This window comes from Saccopteryx leptura, chromosome 1, assembly GCF_036850995.1.
Source record: "Saccopteryx leptura isolate mSacLep1 chromosome 1, mSacLep1_pri_phased_curated, whole genome shotgun sequence".
In the NCBI taxonomy this organism is placed as follows: domain Eukaryota; kingdom Metazoa; phylum Chordata; class Mammalia; order Chiroptera; family Emballonuridae; genus Saccopteryx; species Saccopteryx leptura.
The window spans coordinates 93,683,206-93,709,411 of NC_089503.1; the positions used below are offsets into that span (position 1 = coordinate 93,683,206).

The 26,206-nt window shown below is 39.9% G+C and overlaps 1 protein-coding gene across 5 annotated transcripts in view; it reads left to right on the forward strand.

The window, feature by feature from the left end:
* The window catches only part of ATM (ATM serine/threonine kinase), a 145,485-nt gene that overhangs the window by 109,808 nt on the left and 9,471 nt on the right, over positions 1 to 26,206 (forward strand). For 4 of the 5 annotated variants that reach the window (XM_066371605.1, XM_066371604.1, XM_066371607.1 and 1 more), the window contains exons 56-59: positions 2,615 to 2,731; positions 19,177 to 19,326; positions 22,162 to 22,327; positions 25,162 to 25,248. In XM_066371605.1, the coding sequence (XP_066227702.1) occupies positions 2,615 to 2,731; positions 19,177 to 19,326; positions 22,162 to 22,327; positions 25,162 to 25,248 (520 nt within the window). The remainder of the gene's footprint in view (positions 1 to 2,614; positions 2,732 to 19,176; positions 19,327 to 22,161; positions 22,328 to 25,161; positions 25,249 to 26,206) is intronic. The other variant, XM_066371608.1, reaches the window with a different exon arrangement.

Here is a 26,206-nt window from a genome sequence, read left to right on the forward strand (position 1 = left end):
GATTCCCGGCCAGGGCACAGAGGAGAAGCGCCCATCTGCTTCTCCACCCCTCCCCCTCTCCTTCCTCTCTGTCTCTCTCTTCCCCTCTCGCAGCCAAGGCTCCATTGGAGCAAAGTTGGCCTGGGCGAAGAGGATGGCTCTATGGCCTCTGCCTCAGGTGCTAGAATGGCTCTGGTTGCAACAGAGTGACGCCCCCTGATGGGCAGAGCATCACCCCCTGGTGGGCGTGCCGGTTGGATCCCGGTCGGGCGCATGTGGGAGTCTGACTGTCTCCCTGTTTCCAACTTCAGAAAAATACAAAAAAAAAAAAAAATCCAGTTTAGCCTGACCTGTGGTGGCACAATGGGATAAAGCGTCGACCTGGCATGCTGAGGTTTACCGGTGTGAAACCTGGGCTTGCCTGGTCAAGGCACATATGGGAGTTGATGCTTCCTGCTCCTCCCCCCTTCTCTCTCTCTCTCTCTCTCTCTCTCTCTCTCTCCTCTCTAAAAATAGAATAAATAAAGTCTTAAAAAGAATGATCCAGTTTGCAAAAGTGAATGGAAATCGTGCTGCTGAACATAAAAGTTTGATCCTCCTCCAACCGAGAAATCAATCCAAGACTGGCTACAGCAAGAAGAAACCTACTGAAAACTCCATGGCAGAAGAAGGCCATGAGAGGCAAGTCAGCAAAATGGCCTGATTTCGAGAGGAAATTGAAGATATGGATTGAAGAGCAAAGGGCAGGTGGAATTCCTGTGTCCACAAAGATGGCTCAGGATGAGGCAAAAAGAATTGCTGATAAAAAAGAAGTTACTGATTTCAAAGGAGGACACAATTGGTGCTTCAGGTTCATGAAACAGAATGGACTACACATGTGAACACACACCAGACTTGCCCAAAAGATGCCTGAAAGCTATAAGCAGAATTTTATTGTTTTGTTATTCATTGTTGGAAGACACATTAGTTTGAGTTGGGAAAGATTGCAAAAATGGACGAAGTCCCCTTTAGATGTCCCAGGCAACAGAACTATTGGTAAGGGGGTGAAAACTGTAACTGTGAAGACAAATGGACATGAGAAGAGCCGTTATACAGTTGTTCTAGCTTGTGTGCCGGCAGAACCAAGCTGCCTCCTATGCTGATTTTCAAATGCAAAACAATGCCAAAGGAAGACATTCCTTGAGGAGTGATTGTCCACATTCATGACAAGGGTTGGATGAATCAGAATGGGATGAAGATCTGGTTTGAGAAAGTTTGGAGAAGGAGAGCAGGTGGGCTCTTACGCAAATCTGCCCTATTGGTGCTTGAGCAGTTCAGGGCACATGTAACGGAAAACACAAAGAAGATTGCTGCAGAGCAGAAAACAAAACTTGCCATCATACCTGGAGGCTTAACATCCAGCTCCAACCACTTGCTATCAGCATTAACAAACCCTCCCAAGCTGCCATGAGAGACAAATGGAACCAGTGGATGAAGTTTTCTGGGGACAGTTTGACACTAGCAGAAAGAAACTAACTATAGGAGAAGTTTGTACCTGGGTGAAAAGATCCTGGGATAATATCAAGATTAAGATCATTGTCAAGTCATTGAAGAAGTGTGGCATTTCAAATATCATAGATGGAACTGAGGATGAGGCAATATATGAAGACAGTGATTCATCATCAGACACAGATGAGGACAAGCTAATGGATGGGAGTTTTGATAGTGCTGAGGAGTTGTATGAATTTTATGATGAATAAAACTTGAGTTCAATAACTTTATGTAATACATTTTTTTTCAAATTTCGGGCCCCAAAATTAAGATGTGTCTTATACATGGAGAAACAGTGGTATTTTCTATAAGAGCATAATGTTTTTCTCCATTCTTTATGTCACTGAAAGATCATTATTGATTATAACGATTGAAGTAAAGGAATACTTTTAACATGTACAGACATGATGAGGTTAACAATCAACTTGCTTGTTATAGAAAAGATAGTTTAGGGGTTATTGCTTTATTTTCTTGATTCATTCAAGTTGAAGGTGCTTGCTTCAAAATCCTGAGTCTGGCAGTATGCTGAGTGCTATCAGATGTACCAGAAAGGAAGAGTTCCTCCCTTCCTCTGCTCAGAAGCTCTTGGACCTTGCTGAAGACTAGTACCGAGAGCAGTGCTTCCCCACCCAGGGGGAAGACTTCCAGTTAGTCCAATTACAAAACCAGCTAGGGGAAACCTTTTTTATTTATTTTTTACGTGAGAGGAGGGGAGAAACAAGAGACAGACTCCTACATGCACCAACTGGTGATCCACCAGGCAACCCTGGGGAGAGAGAGGAGGAAGAGGGGTGGAGAAGCAGATGGTCATCTCCCCTGCGTGCCCTGAGAGGAAACTGAACCTGGGACATCCACATGCCGGCCGAGGCTCTATCACTGAGCCACCCGGCTAGGGCAAAACTTCTTTTCTCTAAATTGCTTACACCCAGTGTTACAGTTTATTCTAAATTAAAGAAAAGCCATAGGTCTTAATTATGTAAGTTAAGAGGAGCAGTGATGCTCAGACTGACTTCTGAGTGCCCTTTAACTGTCCTCAGATGACTCTTGGCATGGTTTTATAGTAAAGAAAATGAACTTAGTTATGTGTATTTTGATTATTCTGAAGGGCCGTGATGACCTGAGACAAGATGCTGTCATGCAGCAGGTTTTCCAGATGTGTAACACATTACTGCAGAGAAACACTGAGACCAGGAAGAGGAAATTGACCATCTGCACATATAAGGTAACTAGTTTATGCTTCTGCTTCTCGAGAGCATGTGAATGATGATATTATTCAGACCAGTGGTCAGCAGATGTGTTCTGTGAGCTACAAAAGGTCTCTGTCACATATTCTTTATATTTTCTTCACAACCCTTTTCATCTTAAACCACATTCTTAGCCTACAGCCCTACAAAGTATTCTAGGGCTGAGTTTGATCCAAAAGCCACAGTTTGCCAACCTCTGATTTAGCCACATTCTTTTTCTTTTCTTTTTTTTAAAGAACTCATTAATGTTAGCTGCAGTTAGATGTTTCTTGTAGTCAGCTATTTTTTCCTTATCTTTAATGATTTGATATTTCTAGTAAAAGTACTCTTAAGAAGAAAAGTGATATTCAGAAGAAAATAGTGGTTCAGTGAAGAGTATATAACATAAAATAGGTTTTTTTTAAATTTAGATTTGTTAATTTTTGACTAGGTAATAAGTTTGCAGGATTCACAAATCCAATGATAGAAAAAGGAGTTAAAAGAGAAGCCTTCTCATCCTGCGACCTTACTGTATTGGTTAATTGTTTCTAGTAATCTTTTTGTGGAGTCTTTGGGGTTTTCGATGTATAGGATTATATCATCTGCAAAAAGTGATACCTTTACTTCTTCTTTTTCAGTATGGATGGCTTTTATTTCTTTCTCTTGTCTGATTGCTCTGGCCAGAACTTCTAGCACCACGTTAAATAAGAGTGGAGAGAGTGTACGACCCTGACTTGTTCCTGATTTAAGGTGGAAAGTCCTCAGTTTTATGCCATTTAATATGATGTTGGCTGATGGTTTATCATATATGGCCTTTATCATGTTGAGATATTCTCCTTCTATACCCACTTTGTTGAGTGTCTTAAACATAAAGTTGTGTTGTATTTTATCGAATGCCTTTTCTGCATCTATTGATAAGATCATGTGGTTTTTCTTTGTTTTGTTGATCTGGTGTATTACGTTAACCATTTTATGTATGTTGAACCATCCTTGTTATTCTGGGATGAATCCCACTTGATCATGATGTATTAGTTTTTTAATATGTTGTTATATTTGATTTGCCAGTATTTTGTTTAGTATTTTAGCATCTGTATTCACTAGAGATACTGGTCTGTAGTTTTTTTTGTGTGTGCTGTCCTTGCCAGGTTTTGATATTAGGGTTATGTTGGCCTCATAAAATGTGTTTGGAAGTATTGCTTCTTCAATTTTTTGGAAGACTTTGAGTAGAATAGGAACCAAGACTTCTTTGAATGTTTGATAGAATTCACTGGTGTAACCGTCTGGGCCTGGACTTTTATTTTTGGGGAGGTTTTTAATAGTTTTTTCTATTTCCTCCCTGCTAATTGGTCTGTTTAGGCTTTCTGCTTCTTATTGACTCAGTCTAGAAAGGTTGTATTGTTCTAAGAATTTATCCATTTCTTCTAGATTGTTGAATTTGGTGGCATGTAGTTTTTCGTAGTATTGTACAATAATTCTTTGTATATCTATGATGTCTGTGGAGATTTCTCCTCTTTCATTTTGGATTTTGTTTATATGAGTCCTTTCTCTTTTTTCCTTGGTGAGTCTTGCCAAGGGTTTGTCAATTTTGTTGATCTTTTCAAAGAACCAGCTCCTTGTTCTATTAATTTTTTCTTTTATTTCTTCTCTGATTTTTATTATTTCCTTTTTTCGGCTGCTTTAGGGTTGTCTTTGTTCTTCTTTTTCTAATTTCTTAAGGTGTGAAGTTAAGTGGTTCACTTGGGCTCTCTCTTGTTTGTTCATATATGCCTGAAGTGATATGAACTTCCCTCTTATTACTGCTTTTGCTGCATCCCAGAGATTCTGATATGTCGTATTGTCATTTTCATTTGTCTGTATATATCTTTTGATCTCTGCACTTATTTCTTCTTTGACCCATTCATTTTTTAAAAGTATGTTGTTTAGTTTCCACATTTTTGTGGGGTTTTTTCCCTCTTTTTTGCAGTTGAATTCTACTTTCAAGGCTTTATAATCAGAAAATATGCTTGGTACAATTTCAGTTTTTCTGAATTTGCTGATGTTATTTTTGTGGCCCAACATATGGTCAGTTCTTGAGAATGTTCCATGTACACTAGAGAAAAATATATTCTCTGTTGTTTTGGGATGAAGTGTCCTGTAGATGTTTATCATATCCAGGTGCTCTAGTGTTTTGTTTAATGCCAGTAGATCTTTATTGATTCTTTGTTTGGATGACCGATCTAGAGCTGTCAGTGGTGTATTGAGGTGTCCAAGTATGATTGTATATTTGTCAGTTTTTGTTTTAAGGTCAATAAGTAGCTGTCTTATATATTTTGGTGCTCCTTGGTTTGGTGCATATATATTAAGGATTGTTATGTCTTCTTGATTTAGTGTCCCCCTAATCATTATGAAATGACCATTTTTGTCTCTGAGTACTTTTTCTGTCTTGTAGTCAGCATTATTAGATATGAGTACTGCTACACCTGCTTTTTTTTGGATGTTATTTGCTTGGAGTATTGTTTTCCAGCCTTTCACTTTGAATTTGTTTTTATCCTTGTTGCTTAGTTGTGTTTCTTATAGGCAGCATACAGTTGGATTTTCTTTTTTAATCCATTCTGCTACTCTGTGTCTTTTTATTGGTGAGTTTAATCCATTTGCATTTAGTGTAATTATCAACACTTGTGGGTTCCCTATTGCAATTTTATAATTTGCTTTCTGTTAGTTTTGTATCTTGATTCTTCTCTTTTGTTCTTCTGTCATTTGTTTTTGTTTGTTTGTATTCTGTACTGTTTTCCTCTGTTGCTACCTTTTTTAAGTCATGTGCTTCTGTGGTGGTTTATTCAAAGGTGGTTACTATTAAGTAATGAAAAGGGTACCTACCATATTCATTGTAGTACCCTATCTTATGAGTGTTTCTGCACTTCATCGTCCTTTGCTACTGTTAATCTCCGTCCTCTCCCCCCCTTTTTTTTCCTTTGGTTGTCACAGTTTAAATTTGGTTTTATTGTGTTCTTGGTGGACCTTTTACTTGATTCCATACATTGGTGGGACATAAAAATGGGACTAAGAGACATGGACAAGAGTGTGGTGGTTACCAGGGGTGGAGAGAAGGGGGGACGTGGGAGGGAAGGAGGGAGAGGGAGGGGGCACGGGGAGGGGCACAAAGAAAACTAGATAGAAGGTGACGGAAGACAATCTGACTTTGGGTGATGGGTATGCAACATAACTGAATGACAAGATAACCTGGACATGTTTACTCTGAATATATGTACTCTGATTTATTGATGTCACCCATTAACATTAATAAAAATTTATTTAAAAAAAAAAGATTGGTGCGGATGACGTCAGAGCAATGGCGGGGTAGGAAGCGATACCGATATATCTCCCCCAAAACTCAACAAGATCTTCAACCAGAAACAGAAAAACCTATCCTTAGAGCCTCCAGATGTTTCGCAATACACCGGAAGGTATCGTCGAGCGAATAATTGGCTAAATATATAACCAAACCCCGAAGGAATTAGGGAGTAAGAAATGCTCCGCCTTCCTCACTAACCTAAACAGGGCGGCTTTCACTGGGAAATGAGAATATAGAAACTGAGGTGGGCAAAGGGGGTGAATAGATCCAGGCCACGGCACAAACAGCCGAACCAGGCTGTGGCACAGAGATCCAGGCTGAGGAAAAACTGTTTCTGTGGCAACCCAGGCAATACAAGCTAACACTCGCGCCAAACCCAGACAAAGAAAGACAAGCGGGGCAGCCATTTTCCCCGATCTCCGGGTCGGAACACGCAGATAGTGGGCGAGAGATTCCTTCCAAAGCCCCGAGAGTGGGCACCCGTGTTGTCCAACAGAGAGGCAGAGTCAGAGGCCTTTGTGTGGGCCGAAAGCGGAATCTCTGGGCAGCTCCAGCGCCTTGGGAAAGCTGCGCACGGGAGGGAGCGAGAACTAATTCCAACAGTGGAACTTTTCCGTGCTGGTGGGGGTTTCACTCAGAGGGAAACGCGGCCGGTCTGATATCCTGGTCTGCACGCGCAGATAGCGAGAGATTCCTCCGAGTGCCTCGGCAGTGTGCGCCCGTATTATCGCACAGAGGGGCAGAGTCAGGTGCCTTTGTGTGGGCCAAAGCGGAATCTCGGGCCGCCCCAGCGCCTTGCAAAAGCCGCGCATGGGGACGGAGCGAGACTCAATTCCAATGCTGGAACTTTTCCATGCGGTTGGGGGTTTCACTCAGAGCGTGAGACTGCCGGCCGGATATCCTGGTCTGCGCGCACAGATAGTGAGCGAGAGTTTCCTCCAAGCGCCCCGGGAGTGGGCGCCTGCTTGTGTTACCGGACAGAGTGGCAGAGCCAGAGGTCTTTGAGTGGGCGGAAAGCCTGCCTGATTATGCTAGCAGCTCTGACTGACTGAGCCTTACCCAGAGCCCTGTGCTGAGTGGAAATAGAGTGGGGAGTTGCCAGCTCTTTGAGCCTCTTACTATCCAGGCAGAGGCAGCAGCAACCCCATAGCTGGATTATCAGGCTACTAATTGAGGAAGGAAAGACTAGGAGAAAGTCTCCAGGAACACGGACTCTCTCACTGTCGGAGCCTATAAATGCTAATGAGTCTCAACTGCCAACGAGACTAAAGCACAATACATGACATCGCCATAGAGACTTATCAACTGCAAACCTCTACGTGAGCGTGCCAAAGGGGCAGAACCCGGGGTACAGAGTCACCGACCAGGAAGAGGGAGAGAAAAGAAAAAGCAAGAAGATAACCTCTCAAAATCAAGAATAATCTGCAGACTTTATAACCTATCCCATTTTATTATATTTGTTCGTTTGTTTCTCTTATCTTCATTCTTGATATTTTTTTTCCTCCTCCAATTTGGCCAATTAACTCTCTGCCAGTCTTACTCTCTCCTCTCCTTGAACTACACTACCCATAAGTGTTACATCTCCCATTATCTTTTCTTTCCTCTTCCTTTCTCTCTATGAGGGTTGCACTCCAAAACCCTTAACTCTCTCTCTCTCTCCTCTTTTTTCTTTTTTCTTCTTTTAGTGGTTCCCTCTTTTTTTCTCTCTCTCTCTTTCTTTTCTCCCTCTATATTAGTTTCTTCCTTTCTCCTTTACATCTCCTCTCATTCAAACCTCAATAACAAACAAATTATCTTACCTGGGACTCAAACTTATGTTTGTGGCATTTTGGGGGGTTTTTACTTCACTTTTTTAACTCACTAGCAGTGCTCCCATCCCTGGCTCTCCATTTTATCTAGTTCTTGTTCCACTAAATACAATAGTAATTTTTTAATTTGTCCCCCCATTTTTCTATTTCCCTCTTATTCCTCTCATCATAACTCTTAGTCAACCAACACCTAAAAGCAAATCATTTTATTCTTGACCCAAAATTTTTCCTTATTTGCTTTTTGTGGGTCCATACCCCCTTCTTTTTTCTTTTTCTTTTTTTTTTTTTTTTTTTGCCCCTTTATTACTTTTCCCCAATTCAGGCCCTCCATTACCAGGCATTGTCTGTTATAATTCACAGTTCACCACAAGATTTTCTCAAGAAAGAGGGGAGAGGAGAGGAGAGGAAAAAAGGAGGGGGGGGAATAATTTCCTTTTTTTAAAATTTTTATTTTATTTTATTTTTCTTTATTTCATTATTAATTTTTTTAAAAAACACCAACTCTTTTTGATTTTTGATTTTTTTAACTTTTTATTCTTTATTAAATCTCATTAATACTATCAACAAAACCATCCTTAGATGCCATTAAGGAAGAGAAAATCGAATATCATGGATACAAAAGAAAAAGAGGTAACACAGCTAGATGAGGAAAAATCTATGGAGAAAAAATTTAATATATTGGAAACCATGGAGCTAAATGACAGAGAATTCAAGATAGAAATCCTAAAAATCCTCCGAGATATACAAGAAAACACAGAAAGGCAATTTAGGGAGCTCAGAAAACAACTCAATGAACACAAAGAATATATGTCCAAGGAAATTGAAACTATAAAAACAAATCAAACAGAGATGAAAAACTCAATTCACGAGCTGAAAAACGAGGTAACAAGCTTAGCTAATAGAACAGGCCAGATAGAAGAGAGGATTAGTGAAATAGAAGACAAGCAACTTGAGGCACAACAGAGAGAAGAAGAAAGAGACTCAAAAATTTAAAAAAATGAAATAGCTGTACAAGAATTATCTGACTCCATCAAAAAGAATAACATAAGAATAATAGGTATATCAGAGGGAGAAGAGAGAGAAAATGGAATGGAGAACATACTCAAACAAATAATAGATGAGAACTTCCCAAGCCTGTGAAAAGAACTAAAGCCTCAAGTTCAAGAAGCAAACAGAACTCCGAGTTTTCTTAACCCCAACAAACCTACTCCAAGGCACATCATAATGAAATTGGCACAAACCAACGACAAAGAAAAAATTCTCAAGGCAGCCAGAGAAAAGAAGAATACAACATATAAAGGAAGGCCCATTAGATTATCATCAGATTTCTCAGCAGAAACTCTACAAGCTAGATGAGAGTGGACCCCAATATTTAAAGTCCTGAAAGAGAGGAACTTTCAGCCACGAATACTATACCCATCAAAGCTATCCTTCAAATATGAAGGAGAAATAAAAACATTCACAGATACAGAAAAGATGAGGGAATTTATCATCAGAAAACCCCCACTCCAGGAATTACTAAAGGGGGTTCTCCAATCAGATACAAAGAACCAAAAAAAACAGAGCCACAAGTAAAAGCTCCGAGAAGAACACAATAAAACCAAATTTAAACTGTGACAACAACAAAAAGAAAGGGGGGGAGAAGATGGAGATTAACAGTAGCAAAGGACTATGGAGTGCAAAAGTACTCACAAAATAGTTCGCTACAATGAACAGGGTAGGAACCCTTTTCATTACTTAAAGGTAACCACTATTGAAAAAACCACCACAGAAGCACATGAGATAAAAAAGATAGCAACAGAGGAAAGATGTATGGAATACAACCAAATAAAAACAAAAGATAGAAAAACGAAAAAGAAGGATCAAACAAGACACAAAACTAACAGAAAGCAAGATAAAAAATGGCAATAGGGAACTCACAAGTGTCAATACTTACACTAAATGTAAACGGATTAAACTCACCAATAAAAAGACACAGAGTAGCAGAATGGATTAAAAAGAAAATCCAACTGTATGCTGCCTACAGGAAACAATGAATATATGATATTCGATTTCCTTTTTCTTAATGGCATCTGAGGGTGGTCTTGTTGATAGCACTCTTGTCTTGGATCACTGAACTGAGAGAGATCTTGTCAATTAGAGCCGCGTAGGACAGTTGGGAGGTGCGTAGCTTGTGGGTTAAGCTAATTTCAGTGATTGGATCCGCTGAATTGCTCCAGAAAGGACTGCAAGCTGCCCGCGTGCCCCTCCCCTGACGACTGATTGTTAGCTTGAATGGCTGGGTGAGGCGCCCCACCCACCTAGAGAAGCTCAGGCGTAGGGAAGTTCGCTTTGGCGCACTCCCTGCACGCCATTGGTAGCTGCTGCTCATGGCGCGGGTGGTTGCTCATAGCGCGCCCGCGGAGGGAGGGGTCGGGGGCCGGGTTGCTCGCGTGGGCTGATTCACCACAGGCACAGTCTTTCCTCAGCTTGAACGAACGTCCGTGCTGCAACCTAGCTTTTTCCACACCCTTAGCCCCCCCCCCCACTCTCAGTTCCAAGTGAAAGCAACCTTTGCTCAGGTTAGTGAGGAAGGCAGAGTGTTTCTTTGTCCAACTTATTTCCTTCAGGGTTGATTATATATTTAGTCAATTTTTTGCTGGATCCTACCTTCGCCTTCAGTGTGTGAAACTTCGATATGCTCCAAGGATAGATTTTTCTGTCTCTGGTTGATGAACTTGTTGAAATTTTGGGGAGATTTGTTGGACGCATTCCTCATGGCGCCATTTCTCTGATGTCACTTCCATACCACTGCTTTTTAATCCATTTGTCCACTGATTGACACTTAGGCTGTTTCCAGATCTTGGCTGTTGTAAACAATACTGCAATAAACATGGGGGTGCATTTCTTCTTCTGAATCATTGATTTGGTACTCTTAGTATATATTCCTAAAAGTGGGATGGCTGGGTCAAAAGGCAGTTCCAGTCTGCATTCCAACTAGCAGTGCAGGAGGGTTCCTTTTTCTCCATATCCTTGCCAGCACTTAATTCTGTGTTGTTTTGTTGATGAACGCCATTCTGACTGGTGTGAAGTGATATCTCATTGTGGTTTTAATTTGCATTTCTCTAATGATTAGTGATGTTGAACATTTTTTCATCTGCCTATTGGCCATCTGTATGTCCTCTTTGGAGAAGTGTCTATTCACTTCTTTTTCCCATTTTTTGATTGGATTATTTGTCTTCCTGGTGTTGAGTTTTACAAGTTCATTATAAATTTTAATTATTAACCCCTTATCAGATGTATTGTTGAATATGTTCTTCCATTTTGTGGTTTGTCTTTTTATTTTGTTCATATTCTCTTTAGGTGTGCAAAAGCGTTTTAGTTTGATATAGTTCCATTTGTTCATCTTGTCCTTTATTTCACTTGCCCATGGAGATAAATCAGCAAATATATTGCTGTGAGAGATATTGGAGAGTTTACTGCCTATGTTTTCTTCCAAGACGTTTATGATTTCATGACTTACACTTAAGTCTTTTATCTATTTTGAGTTTATTTTTGTGAATGGTGTAAGTTGGTGGTCTAGTTTCGTTTTTTTATAGGTATCTGTCCAATTTTCCCAACACCATTTGTTAAACAGACTGTTTTTACTCCATTGTATGCTCTTTCCTCTGTCAAATATCAGTTGTCCATAAAGGTGTGGGTTAATTTCTGGGTGCTCTTTTCTGTTCCTTTGATCTATATGCCTGTTCTTATGCCAGTACCAAGCTGTTTTGAGTACAATGGCCTTGTAGTATAACTTGATACCAGGAAGTGTGATACCTCCCACTTTATTCTTTTTCAAGATTGCTGAGGCTATTTGTGTTCTTTTTTGGTTCCATATAAATTTTTGGAATATGTATTCTATAACTTTTAAGTATGACATTGGTGTTTTAATAGGCATTGCATTGAATTTATAAATTGCTTTGGGTAATGTAGACATTTTAATGATGTTTATTCTTTCTATCCATGAACACATTATATGTTCTATTTGTTTCTATCTTCCTTGATTTCTTTTTTTTCTTCTTTTTTTATTGTATTTTTCCAAAGTGAGAAGCAGGGGGGTGCAGACAGACAGACTCCTGCATGTGCCTGACTGGCATTCACTCAGTAATCCCACCAGGGGGCAATGCTCTTCCCATCTGGGGTGTTGCTCCACTGCAACAAGAGCCATTCTAGCACCTGAGGCAGAAGCCATGGAGCCATCCTCAGTGCCTGGGCCACTTTGCTCCAGTGGAGCTTTGACTGCAGGAGGGGAAGAGAGAGATAGAGGGAGTAGAGGGGGAAGGGTGGAGAAGCAGATGGGTGCCTCTCCTTTGTGCCCTGGCCTGGAATCGAACCCAGGACTTCCACATGCCGGGCTGCTGCTATACTGCTGAGCCAACCAGCCAGAGCCTTCCTTGATATCTTTTATCAATGTTTTATAATTTTCCAAGTACAAGTCTTTAACCTCCTGGGTTAAACTTACTCCTAGGTACTTTATTTTTTTTGTTGCAATAATGAAGGGACTTGTTTTTTATATTTCTCTTTCAGAGAGTTCATTGTTGGTGTATAAAAATGCCTCTGATATCTGAATATTAATTTATATCCTGCCACCATGCTGAATTCATTTATCAGGTCCAGTAGTTTTTTGACTGAGACTTTAGGATTTTTTATGTACATTATCATATCAGCAAATAATGATAGTTTTACTTCTTTTTTTCCAATTTGGATGCCTTTTATTTCTTCTTCTTGTCTGATTGCTGTGGCTAGGACTTCCAGAGCTATGTTGAATAAGAGTGGTGAAAGTGGGCACCCCTGCCTTGTTCCTGATCTTAAGGGGATTGCTTTTATTTTTTGCCCATTGAGTATGATGTTGGTGTGGGTTTGTCATAGATGGCTTTTATCATGTTGAGGTATGTTCCCTGTATTCCCACTTTGTTGAGAGTTTTGATCATAAATGGGTGCTGGATTTTATCAAATGCTTTTTCTGCATCTATTGAAATTATCATGTGATTTCTCTCCTTTCTTTTGTTCATACGATGAATCACATTGATGGATTTGCAAATATTGTACCAGTCTTGTCTCCCCAGAATAAATCCCACTTGATCATGATACATGATTTTTTTCATGTATTGCTGGATCCAGTTTGCTAATATATTGTTGAGAATTTTAGCATCTAAGTTCATCAGAGAAATTGGCCTATAATTTTTTTTCTTTGTATTGTCTTTGCCTTGTTTTGGAATGAGAATTATGTTCACCTCATAAAAGGAGCTTGGAAGTCTTCCCTCCTCTTGAATTTTTTGAAATAGCTTGAGAAGGATAGGAGTTAGTTCTTTTTTGAATATTTGGTAGAATTTGCCTGTGAAGTCATCTGGCCCAGGACTTTTGTTTGTTGGGAGTTTTTTGATAACTTTCTATCTCATTTGTTGTAATCAGTCTGTTTAGGTTTTCTAATTCTTCCCAATTGATTTTTGAAAGAGTATATGTTTCAAGGAATTTGTCCATTTCACCTAGGTTGTCTAATTTGGGGCGTACAGTTCTTCATAGTATTTTCTTACAATCCTTTGTATTTGTGCTGTGTCAATTGTTACTTCTCCCCTCTTATTTCTAATTTTATTTATTTTGGTCCTCCTTTTTTCTTTTTTTTCTTTTTTTTAAATATTGTTTTGTGTATGTTTATTTTTTTTAAGGTTTTATTTATTCATTATAGAGAGGGAAGGGGGGGGAGGAACAGGAAGCATCAACTCCCATATGTGCCTTGACCAGGCAAGCCCAGGGTTTTGAACTGGCAACCTCAGCGTTTCCAGGTTGATGCTTTATCCACTGCGCCACCACAGATCAGGCCCTCCTTTTTTCTTGATGAGGCTGGTTCAAGGTTCATAAATCTTGTTTACCTTTTCAAAGAACCAGCTCATGGTTTCATTGATCCTCTGTATTGTTTTTTTAGCCTCTGTCATTTATTTCCACTCTGACCTTTATTATTTCCTTTCTTCTACTACCTCCGGCCTTTACTTGCTGTTCTTTTTCTAGTTCTTTTAGATGCAGGGTTAGGTTGTTTATTTGAGCTTTTTCTAGCTTCTGAAGGTATGCCTATACTGCTATGAACTTCCCTCTCAGGACTGGTTTCGCTGTGTCTCATAAATTTTGAGTTGTATGCTCATTGTCATTCGTTTCTAGGAATTTTTTAATTTCTTCTTTGATCTCATTGTTAACCCATTTGATATTTAATAACATGCTATTTAGTTTCCATGTGTTTGAGTATTTTTCAGTTTTTCTGTTGTGGTTGATTTCTAGTTTTATGCCATTGTGATTAGAGAAAATGGTTGATATGATTTCAGTCTTCTTAAATTTGTTGAGACTGCTTTTGTGCTCTTACATGTGGTCTATCCTAGAGAATGTACCATGAGCACTGCAAAAGAATGTATATTCTGCTGCTTTAGGTGAAAGGTTCTGAAGATACCTATTAAGTCGAATTGATCTAGTGTGTCCTTTATGCCTGCTGGTTTTTTGTTAATTTTCTTTCTTGAGTATCTATCTAGTGATGTTAGTAGAGTATTGAAATCCCCTACTATTATAATATTGCTGTTGATCTCACTCTTTATATCTATCAAAGTCTGCTATATATATTTAGGTGCTCCTATATTAGGTGCCTAGTTATTTATAATGGTTATATCTTCCTTTTGGATTGTTCCCTTTATCGTTATGTAGTGACCTTCTTTATCCCTTACTATAGCCTTTATTTTAAAGTCTATTTTGTCAGATACAAGTATTTCTGCCCCAACTTTTTTTTCATTTCCATTTGCATGAAATATTTTTTTTCATCCCTTTACTTTCAGTCTATGTGTATCTTTTGTTTTGAGGTGTTTCTCTTGTAGACAGCATATGTACGGGTCCTTTTTCTTATCCACACAGCTACCCTATGTCTTTTGATTGGAGTATTTAATTCATTTACATTTTAGGTTATTATTGATATGTAGTTGTTTATTACCATTTTATTCTTTTGATGTACATTTCTCTTTTTTTTTTTTTTTTTCATTTTTCTGAAGCTGGAAACGGGGAGGCAGTCAGACAGACTCCCACATGCGTCCGACCGGGATTCACCCAGCATTCCCTCCAGGGGACGATGCTTTGCCCCTCTGGGGCGTTCCTCTGTTGCATCCAGAGCCATTTTAGCGCCTGAGGCAGAGGCCACAGAGCCATCCCCAGTGCCCGGGCCATCTTTGCTCCAATGGAGCCTCGCTGCGGGAGGGGAAGAGAGAGACAGAGAGGAAGGAGAGAGGGAGGGGTGGAGAAGCAAATGGGCGCCTCTCCTGTGTGCCCTGGCCGGGAATCAAACCCGGGACTCCTACACGCCAGGCCGATGCTCTACCGCTGAGCCAACCGTCCAGGGCCCATTTCTCTTTTACTATATATTTTTTCCCTTTGTTCTGTTTACAACAGTCCCCTTAATATTTCTTGCAGCATTGGTTTGGTTGTAATGAATTCCTTGATTTTTTTTTTTGTTTGTTTTTTTGTCTGAGAAGCTTTTTATTTCTCCTTCAGTTTTAAAGGATAGCCTTGCTGGATAAAGAAGTCTTGGCTGTAGGTTCTTGTTATGCATTACTTTGAATATTTCTTGCCATTCCTTTCTGGCCTCAAGTGTTTCTGTTGGGAAGTCAGATGTCGTTCTTATGGCAGCTTCTTTGTAGGTGATTGACTGCTTTTCTCTTTCAGCTTTTAGTAATTTTTTATCTCTTAGCTTTGGTATTTTAATTATGATGTGTCTTGGTGTAGGTCTCTTTGGATTCCTTTTTAATGGGATTCTCTGTGCTTCTTCAACTTGTGTGACTTTTTCTTTCATCAATTTAGGGAAGTTTGTAGCTATGATTTCTTCAATCAGGTTCTCTATCCCTTGTTCGTTCTCTTCTCCTTCAGGAACTCCTATTATGTGGATGTTGTTTCTCTTTATGTTGTCACATTGCTCTCTTAGAGTTTCCTCAGACTTTTTAATCCTCTTCTTCTTTTTTTGCTGTTCTGCGTCTCTGCTTTCGCTTATCTTGTCCTTTAAATCACTCATTCAATCCTCTGCTTCATCCAGCCTGCTTTTAATTCTTTCTAGTGTAGTCTTCAGTTCTGACATTGTGTTTGTCATTTCTGTCTGATTCTTTTTTATTATTTCAATGTCCTTTTTGATGCTTGTTATCTCTTTGTTTAAGTGCTCATTATGTCCATCTATTGTTGCTCCTAGATCCTTCAGCATTCTAACAATAATTTTTCTAAACTCTGCATCTGGTATCTTGGTTATTTCCATCCCAGTCAATTCTTTTTCTGGGGATTTCTCTTGTTGATTCATTTCAATTGCATTTTTCTGTCTTCCCATTTTTTCTCTGTTTTGACTGCTCCTTTAGATATGTTGTTTGTGTAGCTAGCTGAGTATAGGGTTGGTGTTGTCTGACTCCAGCTTTCAGTAATGTTGTTTCTAGATCTTTTTGGGTTGGCCTCAGCTGTTGTTTGTAATCTGCTGTGGGCTACTTGTCTGCTGCTACTTCTCTTTTTGCTATCTATGTCAGTGTTTTCTATGCGTTAGCTGGGACAGGTCTGAGGAGCCTTTCCTTAAGCTACCACTCTTAACTAGGGTTGTTAGATCCTGAGCTGATGTTCTCCATATCTGGCCACTGGATGTACCAGCCCTGGACCTCCCTGGCCTAAACCTGGTGCAGACCAGTGTTGGTCACTGCCTATGACTGGTCCTAAACAATGTTCTTGGAGCTACAGGCGATCTAGAATTTGTGGCTGCCTCTGCTGGGCCCTGATGCCATTGTAAATATCAGCTGCACTCCTAGGCTGACTTTTATCTACTCTTGGCCAGTGTGTGTGGTCTCTCTATTCCCGAGGTGTGGTCTTTCTGCCAGTCCTCTCCTGCCGCCACCTCCTTGGGCACTCGGGCACCGGCACTGCCTGGCACGCAGGCATGCAGGCTGCAGTTTGGGCTGCCCCACGGGTGCGGGGGACTCCTTGCCTCACTGGGCTCCACCCCCACCACTGTGTGGGCCAGGTGCCGCCGCCACCACCGCATCCAGGCCCTCCTGCCCTTCTAGGGTACTCTAGCCCTTTCCACGTCTCCACCCTTTCTACCAGCTCAGTGTGGTTTCTTCGTTGATGCTTGGTTATATATAGATTCCTCTTAGTTTAGTCCAAAGTTGGTTTTTCAAGATGATTGTTCCTAAGTTAAGTTGTAATCAACTTTGGTTCTGGGAGGTGAGAGTTATAACGTCCGCCTACTCCATCACCGTTTTCCCTCTGGTCTAAATTTCTAACCCTTGAGTTCCCATGTTATACCTGATTCTGGGCAGCACCAGAGAGGCCAAGGGAGGCCTCAACCCAATCAAGTTTTTTTTTCATAGAACAAGGAATTCGAGAGCATGACAGAAAGATTTGGCAAAGCACAGTAGTTTATCAAAGCAATTGGACACTCTCAGGAAGTGAGAATGGTGACCTGGGAGATGGAGATGCATCTGGGTGGTGTTATTAAACGTTAGCTAGGGTGGTCCTCAGCTTCTGGAGATGGTGCACTTTCTGCCAGTGCAGCTAGTCCTTGTTTCTTCTCTCCAAATAGTGACTTCTTTTTGGTCTTCTCAATTACAGGAAATTGGGGAGGATGGAAGGAGGGGAACAGGTGGTCAGTGAAGGTTGTGTCTCTCTTGTTCCAGCCAAGACAAAGAAGGGGAGGGGTAGAGCTTGAGATCTTTCTTCCCAGTTCTAACTTTCCTGTCTCACACCTATAAAGTGGTAGATATTACCAGATTACCAATTTGCGTTTCCTCCAGGAGCTTGCCTGAAAAGACAGTTCTCAAGTCACATTATTCTGTTTTTTAACCATCTTTGACCATTACAGTTAATACTCATTTAGTATATTTACATTTTAAAAAAATAACACTAAACCCTCATTTTTAAGAGTCTGTTTTCCATAGTTGTGTCCTTTTTTTGGATTTCATTTCTATATCATATTTGCCCTTTATTCTGTTACTTTTGTAACAAGGCTTATTTATTTATTGTTTATGTTATTGTGAAGATATAAACAAATTAAGGAAGTATATGGATTATTTACTGTTTAGTAGAGCAGCAACCTTTCAGACACACTTAGGGAAGTAGTCCAATATCTGTTTCTTATACTCACAAAATTATACATACCAACAGGTGTTTATTTTCTCTATCAAGTTAACTTTGTTTAACCTAGAAGTATTTTAATCATTAACTAAGACTAGTTTAAAAATATAATTGAAAAAGTTCCTCTCACAGTAATGAAAACTATTGACTACAAGAAAACATTATAAAAATATAACAATAGAGAGTAAAGAAAAACTAAGAGAAAGCTACCATATCTTAGATGGGAAGAAGACATTGAAAGATGTCAGTGCATATCAAATTAATGCGTGGACAGTGAAATTCCAATCAAGTTTTTTATAACTTGGAAAATGATTTAAAAGTTTATCTTAAAAGATATATTGGTGAGAATGACTAAAATGTCTTTGATAAAATAAGTGAGAGTAGACTTTAACCAGTTATAATTAGCAAATGGTAAAGCTTTAGTAATGATGACAATGTGGTTTGTGGCATAAGCATAGACAGACTAAAAACAGACTAAATAGCCCTAAAACAAATGTTTCTATATATATTTATAAGAAATCAGTGTATAACTGGGGCTTTTAAAAATGTTCCTGAATAAGCCTAAAAATGCTATTATCTCTGAGTATGATGGAATTATATGTTTCAAGTTCTTCACAAAGCACTGTTGTTGTTGATTTTTTTTTTTTTTTTTTTTTTTTTTACCTAGAGAGAGTCAAAGAGAGGGACAGACATACAGGAAGGGAGAGAGATGAGAAGCATCAGTTCTTCATTGTGGCACCTTAGTTGTTCATTGACTGCTTTCTAATATGTGCCTACATTCATAATTTTCCAAAGTGAAATTCTTCACATTTGTTTGCTATTGAAAGTAAAAGGAAAGCAGTGCTAATTCCTCTCCAAATGAAACAAACTAAGTATGGCTGTCACAGGTAGTGAAGGGAATCATTAACAGGATTGTCTAATCAAGGGAATCCTGGAGACTAAGAGATGAGCAGGTTCTCAGAATTAGAAGCAGCAGACTAGAAAATCTTGTTCTTTGTGGTTTATATTTTTGGTTGCTTTCCTCCAAGAAAATTTGTCTCCTATGGCGAGAGAAATAGAATACAACTTGAAAAAAGCCTTCACACTGACTGATAGTTGCATGATTGTCACATGCTATTTAATGCCCTTCCATAATCAAAAGGTATTTAATCTGTAACTTCAGGTGGTTCCCCTTTCTCAGCGAAGTGGTATTCTTGAATGGTGCACAGGAACTGTCCCTATTGGTGAATTTCTTGTTAACAATGAGAATGGTGCTCATCGAAGATATAGGCCTAAGGATTTCAGTGCCTATCAATGCCAGAGTAAAATGATGGTAAGTGACATTCTAAATTTTAAGTTATTGCAAGGTTGTTTAATAACTTATGAAAGCTGATAGTTATCAAATGTTATAGAATACAAAAATGTTTTAATTTCAGTAGGTAATTGTTAATGATACCAAGTAAAAGAAAGTAAGCTTACCAGAATGAAAGGGTGTATGAGTAAAAAAGTATTTTTTTTTTAACAGAGACAGAGTCAGAGAGAGGGATAGATAGGGACAGACAAACAGGAATGGAGAGAGATGAGAAGCATCAATCATCAGTTTCTCATTGTGGCATTTTAGTTGTTCATTGATTGCTTTCTCATATGTGCCTTGACCGTGGGGCTATAGCAGACTGAGTAACCCCTTTGCTCAAGGCAGCAACCTTGGGTCCAAGCTGGTGAGCTTTTGCTCAAACCAGATGAGCCCGTGCTCAAGCTGGCGACCTTGGGGTCTCGAACCTGGGTCTTTGGCATCCCAGTCCGAAGCTCTATCCACTGCGCCGCCACCTGGTCAGGCTTGGATAGTTTTTAAACTGTGTAATGTCAGCCCTTGTCTGATGAGAAATTTAACATTTTTCAATATATGCTAATTTGCTTCCAGTTTAGGGTATGCTAATTCTTAACAAAACAAAACACAAAAAATAACAAAATAATTTTTACATGAAACTAATATAGAGAGCTTCCTAGATACTTCTCTCATTACAGTGGCCATTTGGTGGGACATTCACTCAATCAGCAACATTTATTGAATGCTTTCTCTCTACTAGGTGAGATTTTACAAATCTGAAATTTCACAGATGCTATGACTAATCATTGTTATACTTACTTCATTGAAAGATGAGAAGAAATTCAGAGAATTTTACTTGCCCAAGGTCAATGAGCTAATAAATGGTGGAGCAAGGATTTGAACCTTGTCTTTCCAACACCAGAATCCATTTACTTTTTCTTTTATTGTGCTTTCTGTTATATGTTTTTAAAAATGTGTGGTATATATATATTTTAAAATGTGTGGTATAGGCATTGTGATGGCAGGCTGTGTAGTTACAGAGGGTACAGATAAGGCACAGAGGAGGAAGTAGGTAGTTCTCTGTGGGACAGGGATGAGTGGAGAGAATCAGGGACAGGAACGGCTTCATAGAGGAGATGGTATTTGAGCCGAGTTGCATAATTGAATTTTTTTTCCAATCAGAAGGAGATACAAGCAAAGACAAGGAGGTATGAACATGCAGTTAAAGACAGCATGGGCTTAGTCTTTGAAGAGGAGCAGATAGGAGATTGGAGCAGTAGTTATTAGTCAAAAAATGGAGGATTGCTTTATGATATGCTAAGAAACTTTCACTTTATCCTGTAGGCCATAGAGAACCCTTGAGAAGAATATTAATTTCAGATTTACATTTTAGAAAAAAAACTTTGACATCACTGTGGGTTATATTTTTGAAAAAGCCAATTAGAGAGGCACAAGGAAAGGGATCTGAACTAAGATTCATAACAGTAGGAATGGAGACTAGGGCATACATATGAGAAATGTTAAATAGGCAGAACTCATGGATTTGGTTGCTGATAAGAAGTGGGATTGGTGAGCCCTGGCCAGTTAACTCAGTTGTTTAACATCATTCCAATACGCCAAGGTTGCAGGTCCAATCCCTGGTCAGGACACATATAAGAATCAACCAGTAAATGCATAATTAAGTGAAACAACAAAAACAATGTTTCTCTCTTTTTCTCTCTCATATCAATATAAATTTAAAAGTGGGATTGGGCTGACCAGGCGGTGGCACAGTGGATAAAGCATCGGCCTTTGACGCTAAGGACCCAGATTTGAAACTCCAGGATCACCAACTTGGGCACAGGCTCACCAGCTTGAGTGCGAGGTTGCCAACTTGAGCGTGGGATCATAGACATGACACCATGGTCGCTGGCTTAAGCCCAAGGTCACTGGCTTGAACAAGGGGTCACTGGCTTGGCTGGAGCCCCCAGTCAAGGCACACATGAGAAACCAATCAGTTAGCAACTAAGGTGCCTCAACAATGAGTTGATACTTCTCATTTCTCTCCCTTCCTGCCTGTCCCTCTCTTTCTCTCTTTCCCTCAAAAAAAATTTTTTTTAAAGTGGGATTGGTGCAAAAGAATAATCTGTGGCACCCAGTTTTCTAGCTGGGGTGATGAGGTGAATGTAAAGGCCATTTACTGCCTGTCACAAAAAATAGAGAGAGTGGCTGAGCTTTGCCAGAGCTGAGAAGGTAGATTAGTTTGGATTTGGAAGTGATCCAAGAGAAGATGTTGAGTGGGCAGTTGGAGAAGCACATCAAGCTGGAGCTTAATAAAGATGTCCTGCCGAAGACAGATTTAGAAGTCACAGCAGGTAGGTGAGAGTTGATCTCTTTGAACTAGACAAGCTTTGCTTCGGGAAAGTATTATGCTGTATAGTGAGAAGATATTAGAGGACAGATCTGAGATGTGTCAGCTGCTTTGCCATCCAGCATTGATTCTTCCATTCTTTCTACTTTCCTCTTCCACTGCTAGGCTACAAACTATCTGGAGTTACCTTTGTCATTTTTGTGTTTATTTCCACATAGATTATAGGATCATGCAAATTAGAATTTACGTACAACGAAAACAGTCACTGTTGGTATACCTTCTTCCACTAATACTAACATGAAAACCCTACAGGGATTAGAACTTGTTATTAATTACTTCCCTGACCAGAATGTTAGCTTCTTGTGAGTAGAGGTACCTGTTTTATCTTTTTATTGCCTCTCTATCATGCTGTTTTCCATAAACTCTTAGTAGACTTATTAATTAGTTGAACACAATTTGAGAAAATACTTTTATATTTGATCTATTTAAAGGAGGTGCAAAAGAAGTCTTACGAAGAGAAATATGAAACTTTCATGAATATTTGTCAGAATTTTCAACCAGTTTTCCGTTATTTCTGCATGGAAAAGTTTTTGGACCCAGCTGTTTGGTTTGAGAAACGATTGGCCTATACTCGCAGTGTGGCTACTTCTTCTATTGGTAATGTGATACATTTTAATAGATTCAGGACTTCCTACACTTTTAGTTGCAGGGGAGGGTGTTGTTGATGGTGGTTGTCAACCAAACTGTCTTCATCATTAGATCATTGAGTTTCTCATTTATCCAGATTTTTAGCATCAATTAGAATACAATTAGTATCTCTTCTTAGCTTTTGTAGGGGAGAATTCTCCTATCCCAAGGTAGGAAAATAAGACTGTTTTTTGTTTGTTTGTTTGTTTTTTGTTTTTATTAAGTGAGAGGCAGGGAGGCAGAGAAATAGACTCCTTCATGTGCCCTGACCGGATCCACCTGCAAGCCCCCTACTGGGCGATGCTCTGCCCATCTGGGGCCGCTGCTCTGAACTATTTTAGCACCTGAGGAGAGGCCATGGAGCCATCCTCAGTGCCCATGGCCAACTTGCTCAAACCATTTGAGCCTTGGCTGCAGGAGGAGAGAGAGAGAGAGAGAGAGAGAGAGAGAGAGACAGAAGCAGGGAGGGGTGGAGGAGCAGATGGGCGCTGCTTCTGTGTGGTCTGACCGGGAATTGAACCCAGGACTTCCACACGCCAGGCTGACACTCTACCACTGAGCCAACTGACCAGGGCCAAGATTGGTTATCCTTTTTTTGCTTAAAAGTGAATATAGCTTATTTTCTCTTCCTGAATTCACTGTATTATTTTCTGAGACTTTCTCTGGAAAATAATAAAACCCATAACTGCATTTACGTTATTTTCTTTAATTATTGTTCTTTTGCACAAAACCTCTATTATACCATAATATTATCACCCAGTGATTGATTCTTTGTTCTGTTTTTGGAATAGAAATAATGGTATGTATTTAAATATTCAGTGTACAGCATATATTTTTACTTTTTTCATTTCTAATAGAGTAGAATAGCTAGATAGGGCAATTAAAAAATCTTAGAGTATGAGAACCAACAGGAACATCAGAGATTTTTTTTGTGTGTGTATTTTTCTGAAGCTGGAAATGGGGAGAGACAGTCAGACAGACTCCCGCATGCGCCCGACAGGGATCCACCCGGCACGCCCACCAGGGGCGATGCTCTGCCCACCAGGGGGCGACGCTTTGCCCCTCCAGGGCGTCGCTCTGCCGCGACCAGAGCCACTCCAGCGCCCGGGGTAGAGGCCAAGGAGCCATCCCCAGCACCCAGGCCATCCCCGCTCCAATGGAGCCTTGGCTGCGAGAGGGGAAGAGAGAGACAGAGAGGAAGGAGGGGTGGGTGGAGAAGCAAATGGGCGCCTCTCCTATGTGCCCTGGCTGGGAATCGAACCCGGGCCCCCCACACGCCAGGCCAAGGCTCTACCGCTGAGCCAACCGGCCAGTGCCAGAGATCTTTTAATCTACTGGTTTTTAACTAAAAACCACTTTCTCTATCACTTAGGTACTATGCCCAAGAAAGCAGGGCATGTGAAAAAGTTGTAGGAAATTATTAAATCCTCCTCTTCTCTACACTGAGAATCCTTAATCTGATTCAGCTAATGTAGTTTATAAACAAGAAAGCAGTCTCAGGTACTGACAGAGCGAGGCAGGCACTCAGGCATCCCACTCGCTATTTGGTGTCTTTTCTGTAACACCAACTCGTGTCTTTCATCAGGTTAAAAGCATTTTAAAGCATGTTACAGTTTGTCTTAAAAATAGAAATGTAGTTTGTTTCTGGTACATACCTGATGAAATGAATTAATGATTAATTTATGTTAAGTATAATCAAGCAGAAGCCATTGGCACTGAAGAGTGAAGAATTTACTCATAGGTTACTCCATACATATCTGAATGAGTACAATGTACTGCTTTGGCCCTGGTAAATAATGGTCTCAACTTTAACTACCCCAGTTTCAAAGTACTAGTATTTTTAAATATGTGCTTTATTAGTAAAGGAAAAACGCTTTAGCAAATCATCTAGGATTTGTAAAATGCAGTATAAATGAAAATAGATGGTGAGATTAGACTTAAATTCAAAATAGCCGGTTATGTACATGATTTTCTTTAAGTTAAAAAGCCTAAGTTTCTTAAAAATTATAGAGAGTCGCCTGACCAGGCGGTGGCGCAGTGGATAGAGCATCAGACTGGGATGCTGAGGACCCAGGTTCAAGACCCCGAGGTCACCAGCTTGAGCGCGGGCTCATCTGGTTTGAGCAAAAAGCTCACCAGCTTGGACCCAAGGTCTCTGGCTCAAGCAAGGGGTTACTTGGTCTGCTGAAGGCCTGCGGTCAAGGCACATATGAGAGAGCAATCAATGAACAACTAAGATGTCGCAGTGCGCAACGAAAAACTAATGATTGATGCTTCTCATCTCTCCGTTCCTGTCTATCTGTCCCTGTCTATCCCTCACTCTGACTCACTCTCTGTCTCTGTAAAAAAAATAAAAAAATTATAGAGTGTCAGTGTTAATAGTTGAAGTTATTGCTAAATATGTTATTAAAAATAGATGACATTGGCCTGACCTGTGGTGGTGCAGTGGATAAAGCGTCCCTCTGGAAGGTCACTGTTCTCTTCTTTCTCTAAAAGCAATAAATACAATGCCTCGCCTGACCTGTGGTGGCGCAGTGGATAAAGCGTCGACCTGGAAATGCTGAGGTCGCCGGTTTGAAATCCTGGGCTTGCCTGGTCAAGGCACATATAGGAGTTGATGCTTCCAGCTCCTCCCTACCTTCTCTCTCTCTGTCTCTCCTCTCTCTCTCTCTGTCTCTCCCTTTCCTCTCTAAAAAAATGAATAAATAAAAATAAATAAATTTTTTTTAAATAATAAATAAATAAATACAATGCCTTAAAAATAATAGATGATTTCAGTAATTTCAAGTTGTCTTTTTTCTCAGTTGGTTACATACTTGGACTTGGTGATAGACATGTACAGAATATCTTGATAAATGAGCAATCAGCAGAACTTGTACATATAGATTTAGGTAAGTAATAAAAGATACGTATTTTTATTTTGTTTAATAAATATTTAGTCATAAAGAAATGTTTTTCTACCAGAATATTATAGGTATGAAGGAGATAGAGCAATAAAACGTTTTCTAACAAAATGCATAATCAGCACAGGGATGCCAGTCTCCCCAGGATAATGCGTGAGCCTTACTAGAAGACATGGCATTTAAGCCAGATCCTAAAGAGAGAAAGGAAGAATGGTCCAAGCAGAAGACAGCAGATGTGAAAGGAGGAAGAATGAAGATGTAGCACATTATAGGAATGGGGAGGCATTCAGTGTGGCTGGAGTAGAGCTTGCATGTAATTGAGTAGCTTGAAAGATAGTTTACTACTGGGCTGTAAAAAGGCTAAGAAGTTTCAACTTTAATCCATTAAACAATGGGAAGTAAATGAAGATATATTAAAGCAGGACGTGATGACATTTGATTATTGGAAAGAAATGTGGAAGTGTTATTGGCAGCAGGAAGACAAGTCAGTGGGTATTATAATAGTTTAAACAAGAGAGTGTAAAGATTTGGACATTTGTAAAGACGAGGGCACTGGATTGGGGGACATTTTTGTGGTAACCCGCACCAGTGACAGATGTGGAAACACTGGGAGAGGGAATGACTCCAGGGCACCTGATGTTTCTAGGAAGGAGCACAGCAGGTTTTGTAAAAACAAGAAGGCAGTGAGTTTAGTTTTGCACGTTGTTTTGAGGGATTGATGGGATTCCCAGGGGGAATAGACAGTATAAAATATAGGACAGGAAAGAAGTTGAGAGTGATGATGTGTAAAACTTTAGCAGAGATTTCATTTGAAGGCACTGACCTGGAGGATGTTCTCCTGTCACATCAGCCTTGATAACGAGGTCTAAGGATGGACTCGTAAGGAATGCCAGCACTGAAAAGGCGGAGTCAGAAAAAAAACTTAGGAATAACCAACACGTCATGG